Source organism: Cavia porcellus, unplaced genomic scaffold (assembly GCF_034190915.1).
Source record: "Cavia porcellus strain 051 isolate PalLab524CR breed Dunkin Hartley unplaced genomic scaffold, mCavPor4.1 scaffold_3, whole genome shotgun sequence".
Lineage (NCBI taxonomy): Eukaryota > Metazoa > Chordata > Mammalia > Rodentia > Caviidae > Cavia > Cavia porcellus.
This window is the reverse complement of record NW_026947486.1, coordinates 6,665,761-6,682,309: the sequence shown is the minus strand read 5'-3', so window position 1 is coordinate 6,682,309 and position 16,549 is coordinate 6,665,761. Positions and strand designations below refer to the sequence as shown.

General features: G+C 33.3%; 1 protein-coding gene across 6 annotated transcripts in view; it reads right to left on the bottom strand.

The window, feature by feature from the left end:
- Cfap47 (cilia and flagella associated protein 47) overlaps positions 1-16,549 on the bottom strand; it is a 386,549-nt gene that overhangs the window by 141,832 nt on the left and 228,168 nt on the right. For 3 of the 6 annotated variants that reach the window (XM_063245680.1, XM_063245681.1, XM_063245684.1), the window contains 4 exons: positions 15,909-16,102; positions 14,280-14,423; positions 13,355-13,528; positions 3,264-3,375 (listed from right to left, as the gene is read on the bottom strand). In XM_063245680.1, the coding sequence (XP_063101750.1) occupies positions 3,264-3,375; positions 13,355-13,528; positions 14,280-14,423; positions 15,909-16,102 (624 nt within the window). Of the gene's footprint in view, positions 1-3,263; positions 3,376-11,432; positions 12,715-13,354; positions 13,529-14,278; positions 14,424-15,908; positions 16,103-16,549 lie in introns of those variants that run through there. The other 3 variants (XM_063245685.1, XM_063245682.1, XM_063245686.1) reach the window with 3 other exon arrangements.

Genomic DNA, 16,549 nt, shown 5'->3' with positions numbered 1-16,549 from the left:
CACACATACAAATGATCACATCAAATTCATTATTTTTCAGTGCCTATCTTTATATTTTTTCCTTTTTATTTAGCGAAAGAAATCAAAACAGAAAAAAAGTGTAGAAATAATACAGAATTTCAAAAAATAAGAAAAAAAACAGTAAAAAATCACTAGTTGGTAATTTACATATTGTTATCTTAGAAATAGTTGCTTAAGTTACAAAATCAAGCATAACAAGTGGACATTCAAACAATGAAAGTACAAACATTCTGTCTGATGAACTAACAAATCTTAGTAGTATGGTTATTTATCTTGCACACTTAAACATACAGGCAGTAATATCCTTTAGAGCACTTTCTTTCCCTCTCATTATCTCATCAGATTCCTCAAAAAACTCGAATTGGAAATTCCATTCAATCTAGCTATTCCCCTCCTGGGTATTTTCCCAGAAAAATTTAAAAGGTCATGTCTCAGCGATATATGTGCACTCGTGTTTATAGCAGCACAACTTGTAATAGCTAAATCTTGGAAACAACCAAAATGTCCATCAACCACAGAATGGATGAAAAAGATGTGTTCTTTTTATACAATGGAATATTACTCAGCTATAAAAAGGATGATCTTGAAGATTTTATAAGTAAATGGAGGTAACTTGAGTCTATCCTCATAAGTATAATAAATCACACTCACATTTGAAATATCGTATTTCTCTCTAGTATATAATAATAAAAACTGAAAGAGTGCTATATTTGTATTTCAATACAGGTGTTTCTTCTGCAGGAATGTCCTCTTCACCCATATTAGCTGATAAATTCTAGTTCATACTTCAAAATAGTTCATAATGGGTTCAAGCCCATTATGCCTACAAAGCTCTCTAAGACTCTTATGACACAAAGTAATATCTCCCTCTACCCTGTTCCTTGGCACAATGATTCACCTTTAGGTCTATATGTTTGAGATAATTTTCAGATATCTATTCCCACATCAAGTCATAAATTACTTGGAGGAAGAAGGCATATCACATTAGCAATATTCAAAATAATCACCAAACCTATGATACAGCTGTGTTCAACCCAGGCTACCTGATCAAGGTCCTGAGGCACTCTGCTACTTATGTTTTAAAGGGATCCCACTCAACTCAGCTATTCTCCTGGGTATCTTTGCAGAAGACTTAAAAGCAATAGGACACAGCGATATATACGCACCCATGTTTACAGCAGCACAGTTTGTAACAGCCAAATCTTGAAAGCAACCCAGATTCCCATCAACCAATGAATGCATAAAAAAGGTATGCTTTTTATATAATGGAGTACTACTCAACCATTAAGAAAGATAAAATTGAGAGACACTTATAGCTAAATGGATATACCTTGAGATCATAATCACTAAGTGATATAAATCAAACACCCATGTAAATATTACATTATCTCTCTAGTGTGAGAAAGTGAAAATGTAAATAAGAACAAAAATGTATAAAGATATTGTGAAATAGGAAGAAATTGTTCAAAAGGAACCAGGAGGGAGTGGAGAGAAAAGAATGGAAAAAAAAATAAGAAAAAAATTGAGTGTGTCATCTTGAGGACTCCGATTCCTCTTTCTGTGGTGTTCTTCTTGTCATATGTATTTCTCAGATGTTATTAGTTGGCCAGTTTTCCTTGGCCACATATTTCTGCAATGATTTCTACCTCAGCAACAGCTGATTTTGCCTGAAATTTCTGAAAGAGTTAGCCAAAATACAGCTCTCCTTCTTCAATTAAAAAAAGAATCCCTACCAGATTACTGAAAATACAGTTTACATGTTTTATGTTCTCAAAAATACCAATGAAAGAAACAAAGTGATTCTAAAGTATAAGACATGTCAAATACAATTATTTAACTTTTCTTAGGTCTATTTAAATAACTTTCACGGTCCAGGAGATTTTATCAATGCATTTATAAACATTCTCAGTTCGGTGATATTGATAGATTGAACCCATTGGCTTTGTATTGAGCTACATCTCCAGTTTTTATTTATTTATTTATTTATTTATTTATTTATTTATTTTTATTTTGAGATATAGTCTCCCCAATTTGCCCAGGCTGGGTTGAAATTTGGAATCCTCTTGCCTTCGTCTCCCAGAGTATTGGGATAACAGGCATACATCACCATGCTTGACTAGAAATGAACATTTCTTTAAAAAAAAAAAGCAGCTTCTATATTACATATAAAATTGTAAATTTTGCTACTTTATTGACGTCCTCAGAATAGGGCTACTATAGTTCGAATAAACCTATCACGTGATTTACTAATAGGTTTTATAAAGCCAAATGTTTCAAAAGTAATCCGAAGATTTCAGAACATGTTAAAAAATCCTTGCTGTGCTGATACCTGAGATTAAGAACTTTGAAAGTTGGGATAGGTATATGGGCTTTTCTCACACAGTACATTGCATTGCATTGTTAATATTTGGTTCATTGCATTTGGCATTCTGAAATTTTCCTTAGGTTTGCTAATAATATTGCCATCTAGTTGACTCTTGAATTTATGTGTTATAATAGGTCTCTATTCTTCTATGTCTTCCTTGATAATTATATACACTTTTCTTGAAGATTTGTTGATGAAGCATGCAAGAGTGAGAAGCTAGTATTTCTATGGAGAATAAGGGGCTACTAGATATATGCCTCCTATACTTCTAAAGTTTCTGTCACTCACATTGTGGTTATCCTCTTATTAGGCTCTGTCTATCAAAGGAGCATTTAATTCACTTACAATTAGGAAAACTTATTTCCTGCTGAATCATAGCCCTTAGTTCTAGCTATTATCTTCTATCACTTCTTGCCTTCCTACTTTCAGCGGCTTTGGGAACACATCTCACCCCCATTCTCACACAAGTAGCTCTGTTCAAGGACGGTAAGAAACTTGTTCTTTATATATTGAGTGCATGCATGCAGCTGTTTTATAATATATTCTAATAGAGTACTATTGGGTTCATAAATTGATATAACTATTTGACAATGCATATCAAATTTTAAAGCAAAGACTCGAGTAAATGTTTCTAATTTTAGGAATTAATTCAACAAATAAAGTTGAATAAATAGTTAAGAAAATATAATGTGTTTCATAAAATATATGCCCCCAAACCGGTGGTTACTGTATGTAGAAAGTTAATGATTAAAATGCAAACCTACATTTCCCTTTGGGTTATTTATTTAAAAGATCTATGGATTACATTTTTGTTTCTTCTAATCATATCTCTGTCATAGTTTGGTAGTTAATACTATTTTATAAATGGATTTAATACCTTTGAGTATTCCACGTTTCAAAGGGCATGCATTTATGACATATGAACCTGAATTATTTGGTTCTATTGTGATCTGTAGATTCCCCGCTATTATTGGAAGGTCTGAAGACACCTAGAAAATAAGAATTGGAAAACAAGAATTATACAATGCCATATAAAATGCTTTTCTATTTTTTAACATGTTAGACTATGTGAAATTAATGTTGATTTTACATATATTGACATTTAATTTGCATAATTCCCTTAAAATTGTTCACTCTTAAATGAAAAGCAAGCCACAAAAGGTTACAAACATTAAAGTTTAAGAATGGACCTATAAAAAATAAAACAGAAGAGATCACTCTTGGAGAAAAGCAATATCTATTTTCTGTCACTACTTGATTGAAGATCATTGATTGTTAAGAAATATGGATATTAATTACAGGTCATGTTCAGTTTTCTTTATGAAATTTGATGTACAAGAAAAGAATAATTTTAATGAATTTGTGCATAAATGTTTTTGTGCCTGTGTTATGTCATATCTTGATTCTTTTTTTTCCTCTTCCTTTACACTCCTTTTAACCCATTTTCCCCTTTATATTTAAAAAAGTTTTTTGATTTCATTTTTCCTTCTTTTCACTAAAGCTTTGTTTCCATTTTTTCTTCCTTTCTCACTTTCTTCTTTTCTATTCTTTTCTGCTAATCCTTCCCTAGTTCCCCTGGTCATTTGAACATTTTCTTATTTTTTCACAGTTTCTCATACAGTTTGGTATTTTTTTACACATTTGATTTCTCAAACCAGAGAAACAATTGAGTATTTATTTCATTAAAGAGTATGGTCTAAAAGTACATACATTTAGCTAGTAATGTTTCAATTTTATCTTTCTTTATCACAGAGCAGTACTCCACTGTATTAAAAAAAAACACACATCTTCTTTACCCATTCATCAGTTGATGGGCATTTGAACTGTTTCCAAAATCTAGCTATTAAAAACTGTGCTGCTATAAACATGATTGTGTATATGTATCACTGTAGTATAATATCATTAATTCTTTCAGGAATATACCACGAAGAGGAATATCTGGGTTGAGTGAAATCTCTAGGTTCATTCTTTTGAAGAATCTTCACACTGATTTCCACAATGGTTGCACCAGTCTACACTCCCACCAACAGTGGAGAAGAGTTCCTTTTGCCCTATAGCTTCACTAGCATTTGTTATTGGTTGGTTTCTTGATAATAGTCATTCTTTCTGGAGTGAGATGGAATCTCAGAATTGTTTAAATTCAATCCTTTCAACAATGATGTACATCAGTTTTAGCATTGCATATAAGGAATATTTAAGCAGCACATGACCACAATCCAGGTTAAATGAAACTTTCAGTGTTTCTTGGTGCATAAATATATCAGGTCCTTTATGAAATACTGTCAAATACTATTATACTTTGCGTGTCTGTATATCTTTCTATCATGGAAAATTGTTTGAAATGAAATCATACAATATATAGTGTTTGATCACTGGTTTTGAAACTTAACATACTTGTTAAAAATCGTTGTCTAGTTTTAGTTGACAAACTTGAAAAAATTATGCTTTAACATAGCAAATAGAGCTAATTAACATGTTTTGCTTCACATAACTAGCATGCCATGGTGAGAATTTTTAATATCTACACTTTTTTAATAATATGCATTGGCTTTTGTTTGTTTATTTTTTGTCTGTCTTTTTGAGACAGGATCACCTTATTCAGTTCAGGCTGGTCTCAAAGACTCTTTGTAGCCCAGGCTGGTCTTGAAATTGCAAAGATCCTCCTGCCTCAGCAGCCCAAGTGCTGGGATTACAGGTATGCATCACCATGCAAAGCTTGCATTGTTATTAAGTATAGTAAAATAGATTTCTCTTGTCTCTCTGTCTCTCTCTCTCAGTCTGTCTCTGTCTCTGTTTCTTTGTGTTTTATATTTCACTATGTAGCCTGGGTTGGCCTTGAACTTGCAGGGATCTGTTTACCTCAGCCTCAGAAATGCTAGAATTCCAGGTATGTGTCACTACACACATGTAAAATAGAGTTTTTAATTGTTCTTCCCATCTAAGGGACATATTCTGTGGCTTGAGCAACCCTTTTCTGCTTTCCTTAACAATAACACAGACTTTGATAACCATGATTCTAATATTACCTTTGATAAATTCAACCTTTTTAGATTCCTCCTATCAACAAGATCATCATGGTATCTGCTTTCTGTTTCTGCCTTTTCACTCAGAATCATATATTTCATGGTCATCTATGTTGTCAAATATAACAGTTCTTTCTTAAAGCTGAATTGGAATTCGTGGTGCAAATATATTGTATTTCCTTTGTTATTTCATCCGATGATGCATACTTATGTTGATTATATATCTTAGTTAATATGAAAAAATTTAATAAGGAATATGCAAGTGCAGATATCTCCTTGATATACTGATTTAATTTCTTTGGATATATACTCAGAATTAGAATTACTGAATGGCACATTAGTTCTTTTTTTTTTTTAATTTTTAGAGGAGGCAACATGCTGTTTTGCACAATGACTATATCTACTTACATTGTTATAAATAATAGAGTTCACAAGTCTCTTTTTCTTCATTGTTGCCAATACTTGTTTTGGAATTGCTTTTTATAATTATCTTCAGATATTCCAGTAATGTGGGAATTTCATAGATCACCATAATCTTTGATAATGCAATTACATCCATTTTATCTTTTTAATCATTTGAATATGTTGCTGGACTAAGTTTGTTAGTATTCATTCAGTTTAAGTCTGTCTATAATTCTAGGCAAAACTGGTCTGCAGTTTCCTTTTTCCAGGTTACTTTATCTGGATTTGCAATCAATGGAATAATATTGGTCACACAATGAGATTCAGAAAGTGTTTTCCCCTCTTGTACATTTCTGAAAGTGCAGATACTCCAGGCAGCTTAGAATTGAAACATGTTCTGGTCTCTGATATTTGATTTGAGTGTTTCATTAATTTATGATAAAAAACCAGAAATCTTCCATTTTTAAACCAGCTTTTCTGGATTTCTTTTTTATTGATACTTATTTCTAATACATAATGATTATATCTATTGCAGGGAGTTGGTACACGTACAAAACACTTCTTAACTTTTCTTATTTTAATACCCTTCTCCAACCCTCTCTCTCCTCCCTTCTTCCTCCTTCCAATTATTAGCGCCATTTCCTTTTGTAAGTTTTATATCCTTACTCTGATTATCCGTTGTTATTCCACTATTTAATTTCTTTATACTTTGAGTTTTTCATATAAAAGAGACCATGCAATATTTCGGTTTGCATGTCTCATTTATTTCATTTAAACTTTTGATCTCAAGATGTATCCATTTTCCAGGGAATGCTCCAAATTTATCTTCTTCATAGCAGAGTACCACTTCATTTTATAGTCATATAACCTTTCCTTTCCTTTACTTCATTCTTTTATTTGACTTGATTTTCTCATATGAGAAAAACCATAAAGTATTTAAACTTGAGTATCTTATTAAATCTTGTGTCACTTTTGTTTCTATAATCCTCTAAATCTGCTAGATTTTGGGTTGGATATTTTCTACTGCCCTTTTAATTCCTTTTATAATTGCTTCACCCTATTTTTGAGTTATTTTCTATGTTGTTCTATGGATTATAAGTATCATTTTAAAATAATACAAAAGAATAGAATAATGTACTTTTGGATTAGACCTAGTTAAAATTTTATGGTACACACAAACTTTGCTTTAATACTGTCAACTCTTTCTCTCTCATGTACTGTTTTGTTTTGTGTTGTTTTTTTGAGACAAACTTTCAGTGTGTAGTCCAGGCTGGCCTGTAACTCACTGTAATCCTCTTGCCTCAGACTTCTGAGTGCTAAGATTACTGTGGCACACCACCACACTTAACAATATTACTGTTTTCATAGCTAATCTATTTTTAAACATTTAAGCCTGTCAGCATAGAATTAGTGGTATTTTTAGTTTTCTTTTAAATTATATAGTACCAAAAGAATTATAAAGAGCTCATACTTAGTTGTATATTATATTTACCTATGCTGTCATCTTTATTAGAGTTCTTTGCCTTTATATGGATTTGAGTTCTCCTACTGCACTTTTTTTTTTTTTTTTGTCTTTTTCCTTTTTATCGGTACCAGGGATCGAATTCACGACTGCCTGCTTGCAAGGCAGGCGCTTATGCCGCTGAGCTAAACCTCCAGCCCCTCCTACTGCACTTTTACTTCATGTTGATGGACTTCTAGCATTCCTTAAAGAGAATATCTTCTAGAGATAAATATACTCAGTTTTGCTTTAGCTTGGAACATTTTAGTTGCTCTTTTACTATTGAAGCATAGTTTTATTATATATGAAATTCCTGCTTGACAGGCTTTTTCTTTCAGGATTTAAAAAGTATCATCCCATATCATCCAGTCCCTATAGTTTCTTATGAAAAAAATGTGGCAACTTCACTGAAAATTTCTTAAGTTTTTCAAAACTTTTCATCCTTTTTTTGTGTGTGTACCGGAAATTAAACTTGGGACTGTGTTGTCAGGAAGGCACTTGTGTTCCTGAGCTATATCCCAGGCCTGGGAAATGTTTTAATTTTTTATTTTATTTTATATTTTTTTAATTTTCATTTTTGACAACTCTGTGTTTTCCTTTATCTTTTGAATATTTCACTATAATGTGTCCAAGTGCATATATCTATCTTTAGATATGTAGATTTTTTCAATTCTTTTCCATATTCTTCCATTTTTATGAAATACTACCAAATTAATTTCAGTACACTCTCTCAGATCTTTCCCTTTTTCAGTTTTTCATTTGTGCTAGTAGTTTAGATGTTTAAAAATCAAGATTTTGTTTAAAAGTATACTGTTTCTCCAATTTTCTTTTGACTGAGATATAAAGAAAATAAAGAGAATTTGACATATCCTGCCCTCTGGACCCAAGCTTGACTAAAATTGCATATGAGTATTTCCTGGTTTGTTTTACCTTTTCTCCAGACTGTTATGTTTTTGTGTATTGGGAAGGATGCTGTATCCTCAATCTGTCAAAATTGTAAATAAATTAATATTTTCTTTGTTGTGAATTTCCTTGTACTGTTCTTTGCAGGTGGTCATAGATATGCAGAAACCTAGAGACCCAGGGTCCATTTCCAGGTCTTACAAGGCCCCACTGGTAATGGTAACCAGAAGCTAAAGTCCATATTGTGGTCTATCATTCCCCCTAAAAACACGGGAGACAATTCATTTTGATGAAAAGAGAAAAACCTATGCAAACTCCCAAATGACAAGAAGGCCTTTTGCTCAAATTTCTTTCTCACTATAGTCAAGTTTACATAGCTTTTTATGGCAAATAAGATGAAGAAGCACAATGAGATGATAAATAAATAAATTCTCTCTGTGTTTCATTTCCTGGGTATTCTTGATTCCCTTCTTCCCTTGTGGAAAAGAAATTTACACCTGACTTCCAAGGGTAAGCATCCCTATATTCCTTTCAGACAAAGGACAAAGGTGAGTTATACCAATTAAGTAGAGGAGTTTTGTTGGCCTATGGTAAACCTCAATAAGAAGTTTTTTCTTGCTTATTTTTTGTACTTCTAATGCATAACTGATGTTACAGTTTGTGTTTAGATAACCCCCAAAGACTCATACAGTCATGGAGGTGCTGTATCTAGCATTTGTGATTAGTTCATTGTCTAATGCCAAGATTGGAAGTGTGAGTGCTGCACCCATCCAGGGTTGGGGATCTGGCATACGATATAAGGGAGGGAAGGAGGCAAGATCTTCCTTTTTGCTCTTTAAATCTTGTCACTTGTTGCCTTCATGAACCATTGCCCCTTAGCCATGCCACCTTGCCTTGGAGCCAGCTGAATATGAATTGAAACCTCCAAAAACGCTAAGCTAAATAAATGTCTCCTTCCTTAATTTTGGTGTCAGGTAATTTATCACAGTAATGAGAGAAAAGTGACATATCCATCAAGTTGTAATTACTATATTTTATGTCTGTGATGAAGACTTTTAAGTTGTACTGTTTTAGCAAATTGTAAGTATAATACAAAGCACTATTGAATAAAGTCACCCAGATGTACATTAAAGCTCCAACATTTTTTCATCTGCCCCTCAGTCCCTGAATTATTTCACTTAGCAAAATGTCACCCAGGTGATTCATGCTATGGTAAATGGCAAGAATTTTGTGACTGTATAATATCCTACCTCACACACACACACAGGGTATTTTGTGTATCCAATCATCTACTGATAATCACTTAAGACTTTTTTTCTTATTTTGTCTGTTGTGAATAATGTTGCAAGGAATATGGAAGTGAAGGAATCTCAAGATAATTATTTCATTAACAATAGGATACCAAAGATCTTGAGTAGTCAAAGCAATCCTGAGAAGTAAGAAAAATCCTCAAAGAAAAATAGTGGAAATATTCTTGAGCATTAGTCTTGGCAATGAATTATTAGATAGGGCACCAAAATCTGAGAAACAAACAAACAAACAAAAAACAGATGGAACCTCATCAAATTCAGAAAGCTTCTCTATAGCAAAGGGAATGAACAATATGATGAAAAGACAACTTATGAACTGAGACAAAAAATTACAAATCACATATCAGAGAGTATTTAAAATTTTTAGTACGAAATACATACTATCTCAGTAACAAAACTCCAAATAATTTAAAATGTACAAGGAGCCTTAAGACAAGGTTTTGCAAAGAAGACATGACCAAGGGACATATGAAACAGTGATCTGCATGCCTGTTCACTAAGATTGCTTTGAAATTCCTGTTTTTCCTAAGGCTGAAGCCAAAGCAAATGACTTAAAAGGCCAAGAAAGAATTATCAAAAGGCACTCACAGCCACACACAAAAGAATCTTTACATCACCCACTTCCTGGCAATCCAAGACATTATGAATTCAGAGGCAGTCAAAATATCCTTGAAAGAGGACTCTCAAGAGAAATAAGACTGGCCACTATATATCATCATGGAGTTCCCACTGACCAGCGATTCCTCCACAAAGAAAACAGATACTCATATTTATTGTGGATGTCAAAGTTAAAAACAACCAGACCAAGTAATTTATGAAGAAGCTCTATACACTAATGGAGCCAAGGTCAATAACCTGAACAGGCCTAATGGATGAGGAAGGAGAAATATGTTTGACCCTTATTTATTATGCTTTGTAAGATGCCAACAAAATTGGGGTCATTTAAATTAAGTCTAGCTAGATAATTGTAACTACACATTCTTTTTCACCATAAAAAGTACATGGCATCAATAATAATCAAGAAATTGCAAGTGAAATTCACAAGAAGGTATGCTAAGTGTTCTCTGAGAAAATCGGGAAACTTTGCACATGGACTATTTGTCATTGTTGTAAACACTAAGACTGACAATTCTGAGGAATGGACTAAGTGCAATTTGTATAATGAGAGGGAAATAATTGGGGAATCAGGCGGTGGTGACATGTTACAATTTAGATCTGAAATGTCCCCCAAAACCCCATGTGTTTGTAAGGAGATGAATCACAGAACCTCTATGCTCAACATTCGATTAGTCTGCTGATGAGTTCAAAGCAATTTTGCTGTTAGTAGATAGGGCCTGGTTAGATGAGGATAACTGGGGATGTGACCTGGAAAGTTCTATTTTTTTCCCCTCAAGGACACTATCTCTCTCAGTCTGATGCCTGGATGTCATGGGGTGAACACTTTTCCTCCACCATTATGCCGTTTCTGAATTGGAGCCAAATAGCCATAGACTGAATCCTCTAAAATCCATAGATGAAAACAAATCTGTATTTCTTTAAATTGTGGGTTTGGGCTATTTTTTTCCCAAAGATGAGACAGTAACTGATTAACTTTCTTTCTCCTTTAACTGCCACTCATTATATTGTTATCTGTACACTAAACATATCTTCGTTCAAATATTGTCATGTACTGAATATTATAATGTATGCTCTATGCAAATATGAGGAAGAGAGGATTACCCTCTCCTACAAGTTTATCATCAGATGGGAATGACAAACAATTGATAGCAACTTGAAGTAGTAGGTGTGATGGTGAGGTACATACAAAAAGATCATGGAGACAGAGACAATAATCTAAATCAAGTTTATGTATGTAGAGAATAATATTGGAAAAAATAGTTTTAACTTTTGTCCTAAAAATGAAAGGACTTAAACACAGATATACGGAAAATAAATATCTTGGTTATTTCTTCTTGGTTGGAAAAAAGGTACCCAGCATCCACAAATTAAAGAAGGAAAGGTTCAATTCAGCTCACAATTTGTAGAGGTTCTCGATCACATACATTTGGCTCCAAATTGGCAGTCATGGCAGAGGAGAAACAGTCTGTGTCAGGGAGAGCAGAAAATAACAGCAGCAGCAGCAGCAACAGCAGTAAGCTTTCCTCTCTCTTTATTTTCCATCCATCTTACAAATTCATTGGTTTGTGAGATACACATCCAAAGTGGGACTTCCAGTTCAGCAAATCTACCTAGCTACACCCAGAAATATGTTAATCCTGTCACTGGACCAATCCAATTATCACACACACTAATCTTGTATCACAAACATGATCTAGTAAATTCCCCCAAAGCTCCATGAGAGGAGTGCATAAGGTTTGCAATGCTTCTAGATACAAGCCAAAACAATACAGAATTTGGCAGAAAATTTTCAGATCATAGAAAAAGAACATACCATCTACAAAGGTCTAAATGTTGTTAGAGCTACAAGTGGCAAAAGATAAAGCTGAAGAGATAAGCAAGAACAAACTATTGATGGACACAAAAAGCTCTTTTGGGGAAAATGGACTTAACTCTGAAGGCAAAACATGACATTGGGAGTTTTTATAGCTAGGGATGACATGAGGAAAATTTCATTTGATTTGTAATCTAATGAGGAAAGAAGAGAATTAGGTATATATAATTTAAGGTTACAACAAAAGGAGAGAAGAAATGCACTCGAAAGTAGAATTAAAGCATCTATGTTAGGTACATTGGTAGACGGTTAAAACTTCTCTTGAGGATTGTATTGAGCACATAATTATTTGTCAATAAAGATGGAAGTGAGAGATGCTGTTGTTTGAATATAGAGCCTTGTACAAGTAAAGCATGTGCTCTACCATTGTGCCTCAGTCCCATTCCAGAAATTTTTACTAAAGAATAGCTTCAATTACACAAGTAGAGAAACATACAAAACTTCAGAAAAAACAATAGTTATGCATTTTTTCACATTTCCACTACTATTCACATTTGACGAATGACAGTGTACCCAGCCTGGAAATATTCTTTTGTTTCTAGAGAAAAGTGGCCTCTTCTTTTATAGATAAGTAGCTCTGCTAAACTTCCTTCTGTAGAATGATGTAATCATCAACTCACTTTCTTCTCCGCGTAAACAAAGAAAATAAAGAGAACTTGTAGATGTTGGCATTAGGAGCTCTGGGCCCAGTTTCCGTTCTACAGGAAAAGGAAAGAACAAGAGGAAGCTGCCAGAGAGTGATTAAGCAAGCCTGGAGATACCTATTGTCTCATTGTGTTCCTCCTGCACTTCCTTTTTTACTTACAAAAAGATTTTGCATCCTTGATACAGTGAGATGTTGATCTGAGACAAAGGAGCCTCCATCACCTTTGAGCTAGGTTTGCATAAAGCCCATTTCCTTTCACCAAAATAAATGGCCTATGCTTGATCAGCAGGAAGAAAATGGTCCTAAGCCATTGATTACCAGTAGTAATATTTCCTGTATGTATATATCACTTCTTAAAAATTTAGAATTGCTTCTAAATTTTTTGAAGCAATATTTTATTGATATGTACAATTTCTTCAAGCAAAAGTACACGACTTAAAATAGATTTTAATGTGTTGCACTAATATACTACTAATTACATATAAACATATTTATTATTAATTGCACTTGTAGCTGAAATTAAACAGCTGTTAGATTAATAAAAGATAAAATTTTTAAAAATCTACTTTTGTGTCATTGGTTCAGCACATTACGTAAAAGGAAATGTTTTACATTTTTCATAAAACTGCTACATATCTCATAATTTAATATATATGCAAAATACAACACTTTCAAAATGAAAAGAATCTTACCTCAAATGTTACAATAGTCATTGAATAATTAGGCACTAGTATGGATTTATTAGCTATATCCCCCACTTTGCAATTCATAATGATGGTTCCAAAAGCCAGGGGTTTTTTTCCAATCCCTTTTATGTTGAAGATATGCTCCATACCATCCACTTCATTTTTGAGAGTAAGTTTACCCTATGACAAACCAGTCAAATTTCAGCTCTATAGTGGTCATAGGTCAAAAACAACCTCTGTCATGATATTCATATTGAGTCTAAAGAAATTAGTTTATAGATAGGTGTCAGTCATTGGCTTTTCCACTTCACATATCAATGTTTCTACTGAATAAATTGTTGGTGAAAATCTCACATTTTTCTTTATTTGCCCTAAAGCATAATGTAAATAGACACATTCTCATAGGCAACAATTGCTATTATGTTTACTTACTCGTCAAAAAATTATTGTCTTAGGTTTCTTGGTGTATGCCTACAATTCCAACACTGTTGGAGTCTGATACAGAAGGGCCACAAGTTTCAGCCCCAACTGAGCAACTTAACAAGACACTGTCTCAAAAAATAAAAGAGAGGGGAGCTGCAGGTATAGCTCAAGGAGGAGGCCTTGGGTTCAAACCCTGTTATACATCCCCATAATTACTGCCTTATGAACATAAGTTTCAGGGAGTGATTTGTGTAATGAGTAGGAAATAAAGGAGAAATAAATTTATGTTATTCAGCACCTGATGTAAAAATAATCCAACTACAACAGCAATATGATTTTCAAAATATTTTACCCCTCAAACCAAAAACATTAATTTAAATTTCAAGAAAAAATTATTAACTTTATGGAAAACATAAATTTTCACAAAAAGTGATGAATTAATATACATTACTATATACATTCACTTATTTACATATTAATACTGGGAAAACAATCAATGAGTTCTTACCATTATTTCACACTCTGAAATAGGTTTGAAAGTGAGAGGATACTGCACAGTTTCATTTGGTCTTACATGAAAAATGGAAGGTCCAGAAAACCATTTTCCTTCTATTTTAACTTGACATTTCCACTCTTTCTTTGTTTCATTAGTCTATGGATGAAAAGAAAAAAAAATGTGCAAAACATCAGAGGGATCATGTTGATGAAGTTGAGTTACAAACACATTCCTGGTATTTTCAGTGAAAGTACATAGTGTAATATTCATTACATTAAAATTCCAGTATTAAAATCATTAAAGTCATTAAAGAATGACTGCTGAAATTCATTAGAGAATGATTACTGAAAATGTTAAGAAGCCGAAGAATAAATATATTCTTTCTATGTCACACAGGAATAGTATTTGATGGATCATTTAATAACTAGAGATGTATTTCTTGGTTTGATTTGCTACCTACTATTATAATAGCAATGTAGTACTGGTGGACACAATTATGCCTAACAGAAATAAAACATGTTCAAACTGGCAACACAGATGACATTTTACAGATTAGTTTATACCCTATGTTGTGACTTTTGTTATATCTTTAATAATTAAACAAGCAAAAACCAAATTATCACTTTCAAAACCCATAGTTCCTTACAATTACAGTATGTCTTGTGCTATATTATCACTTGAATAGGAACCCAAGCTACTGTCAATCACTGTTCTCAGTGCTCATGAACCCATTTTAGTCAAAAGATCACAATAGAGTTTGGAACAGAATGTGTGAGAGGGAGTTCATAACTCTGGTGAAGCCAGGAAGTCATAACTTTTTGTTAGGAATCTGAGGATAGGTTTAGGATATTGGAGATACTTTTTTAAGGACAGAGAGCAATTAAAATAAATGATCATGTGGACAGTATGATAGTAATTTATATTCAGGAAGAAACTTTGACCTCAGTGAGGCCGAATAATTGGCAGCAGATGATACAACTTTCAATCTGTAGTAAGTCTGAATGAAAGTTTGCAGTCTTTAATTAATATGGTAGCAGTAGGTAAGGAAACTCAAAATAAGCTATTCTGAAATGTATTTCTTTAAAATGTTTCAAGAAATATCTGATGAAACACAGATAAAATAACTCTGAAAGGCTACTCTTGTAGAATAAATTTACATCTATGAACGAATCTACATTAGTAAAAAGTGGATGCAAACAGGCTTTGCTATCTAGCATACCTCTTTCTGTCTAGGAAAGATCTATTTACAGGAGGAAAAGGTTGGAAATCTTACAAGTAGTCCAGCCAGAGACTAAGGCAGGTGGCCGTTACCTGGAAGACATTACCTACATAGCAAGATTATTCGTGCTCACTATATCCAGCTCTCCTTAATCATCCAGAGTCAGCCACAGTCTCCCCTCCACATAGAAGCCCAAGCTCTGATCCTTTGTTTAGCTTCTAAGTAAACTTCAACTTTCTGGCTCTGTCTTCCAGTCTGTTACTGTGTGTGTGGCTTCCATGTTTCGGCATATTAATAAATGTTATTTTTCCCTGCTAATGTGTCTAATATTAGGTTATTTTAGACTTAAAAGTCTCAAACTTTCAAGAAAAATGAGTAAATTTAAAATTTCTTTACAGGTACAAAAACAAGTCTGCACTTACTAAAGGAATGTTCTGGGTAAGAGGTTCAAGTGCTGGTGTCTCAAACTCAAATGTTGCCTCTGGTTGGTCTTCATTTACCACACCTTCAATGTAATAGACACGCACATCATAGTTTGATGTCAACAAAATTTTACAAGGGTAGTGTCCAGGACCAAGTGGACAAAATTTTAAAGGAATTGAAATAAATCCTGCATCTATTAAAATAATTGAAAACAAATAGTTTAGTCATTTTTAAATGTCATATATCCTATAATTTATTGTGGTAAGCAATATTTAATATTATTAGAAACATTATCTGTCATAATTTAGAATACACTAGGTTTCAACTGAAGTAACATACCATACCAAAATCTCCAGGGTCTATTATGCAAGTTTGTTTATGAGAGATTATAACTTGCATAGGCTAGGGGAAGGCCTGCTTGATAAAAACACTCCAGACCCACACTTTGATGGATACCACTATTTTGCTGTTGTCTTATCAGGAATAACTCCACATATTGGTTGAGAGTTCAAAAGAAGACGACTGGCTGGGAGACTGCTTCAGGGCTTTTCAACATCCACTCCAAAATATTACAATTAATGGGAAAGACAGACACACGATTTGAACTAAAAGGGAGTTAATAGATGCAGTAGATGTTTGG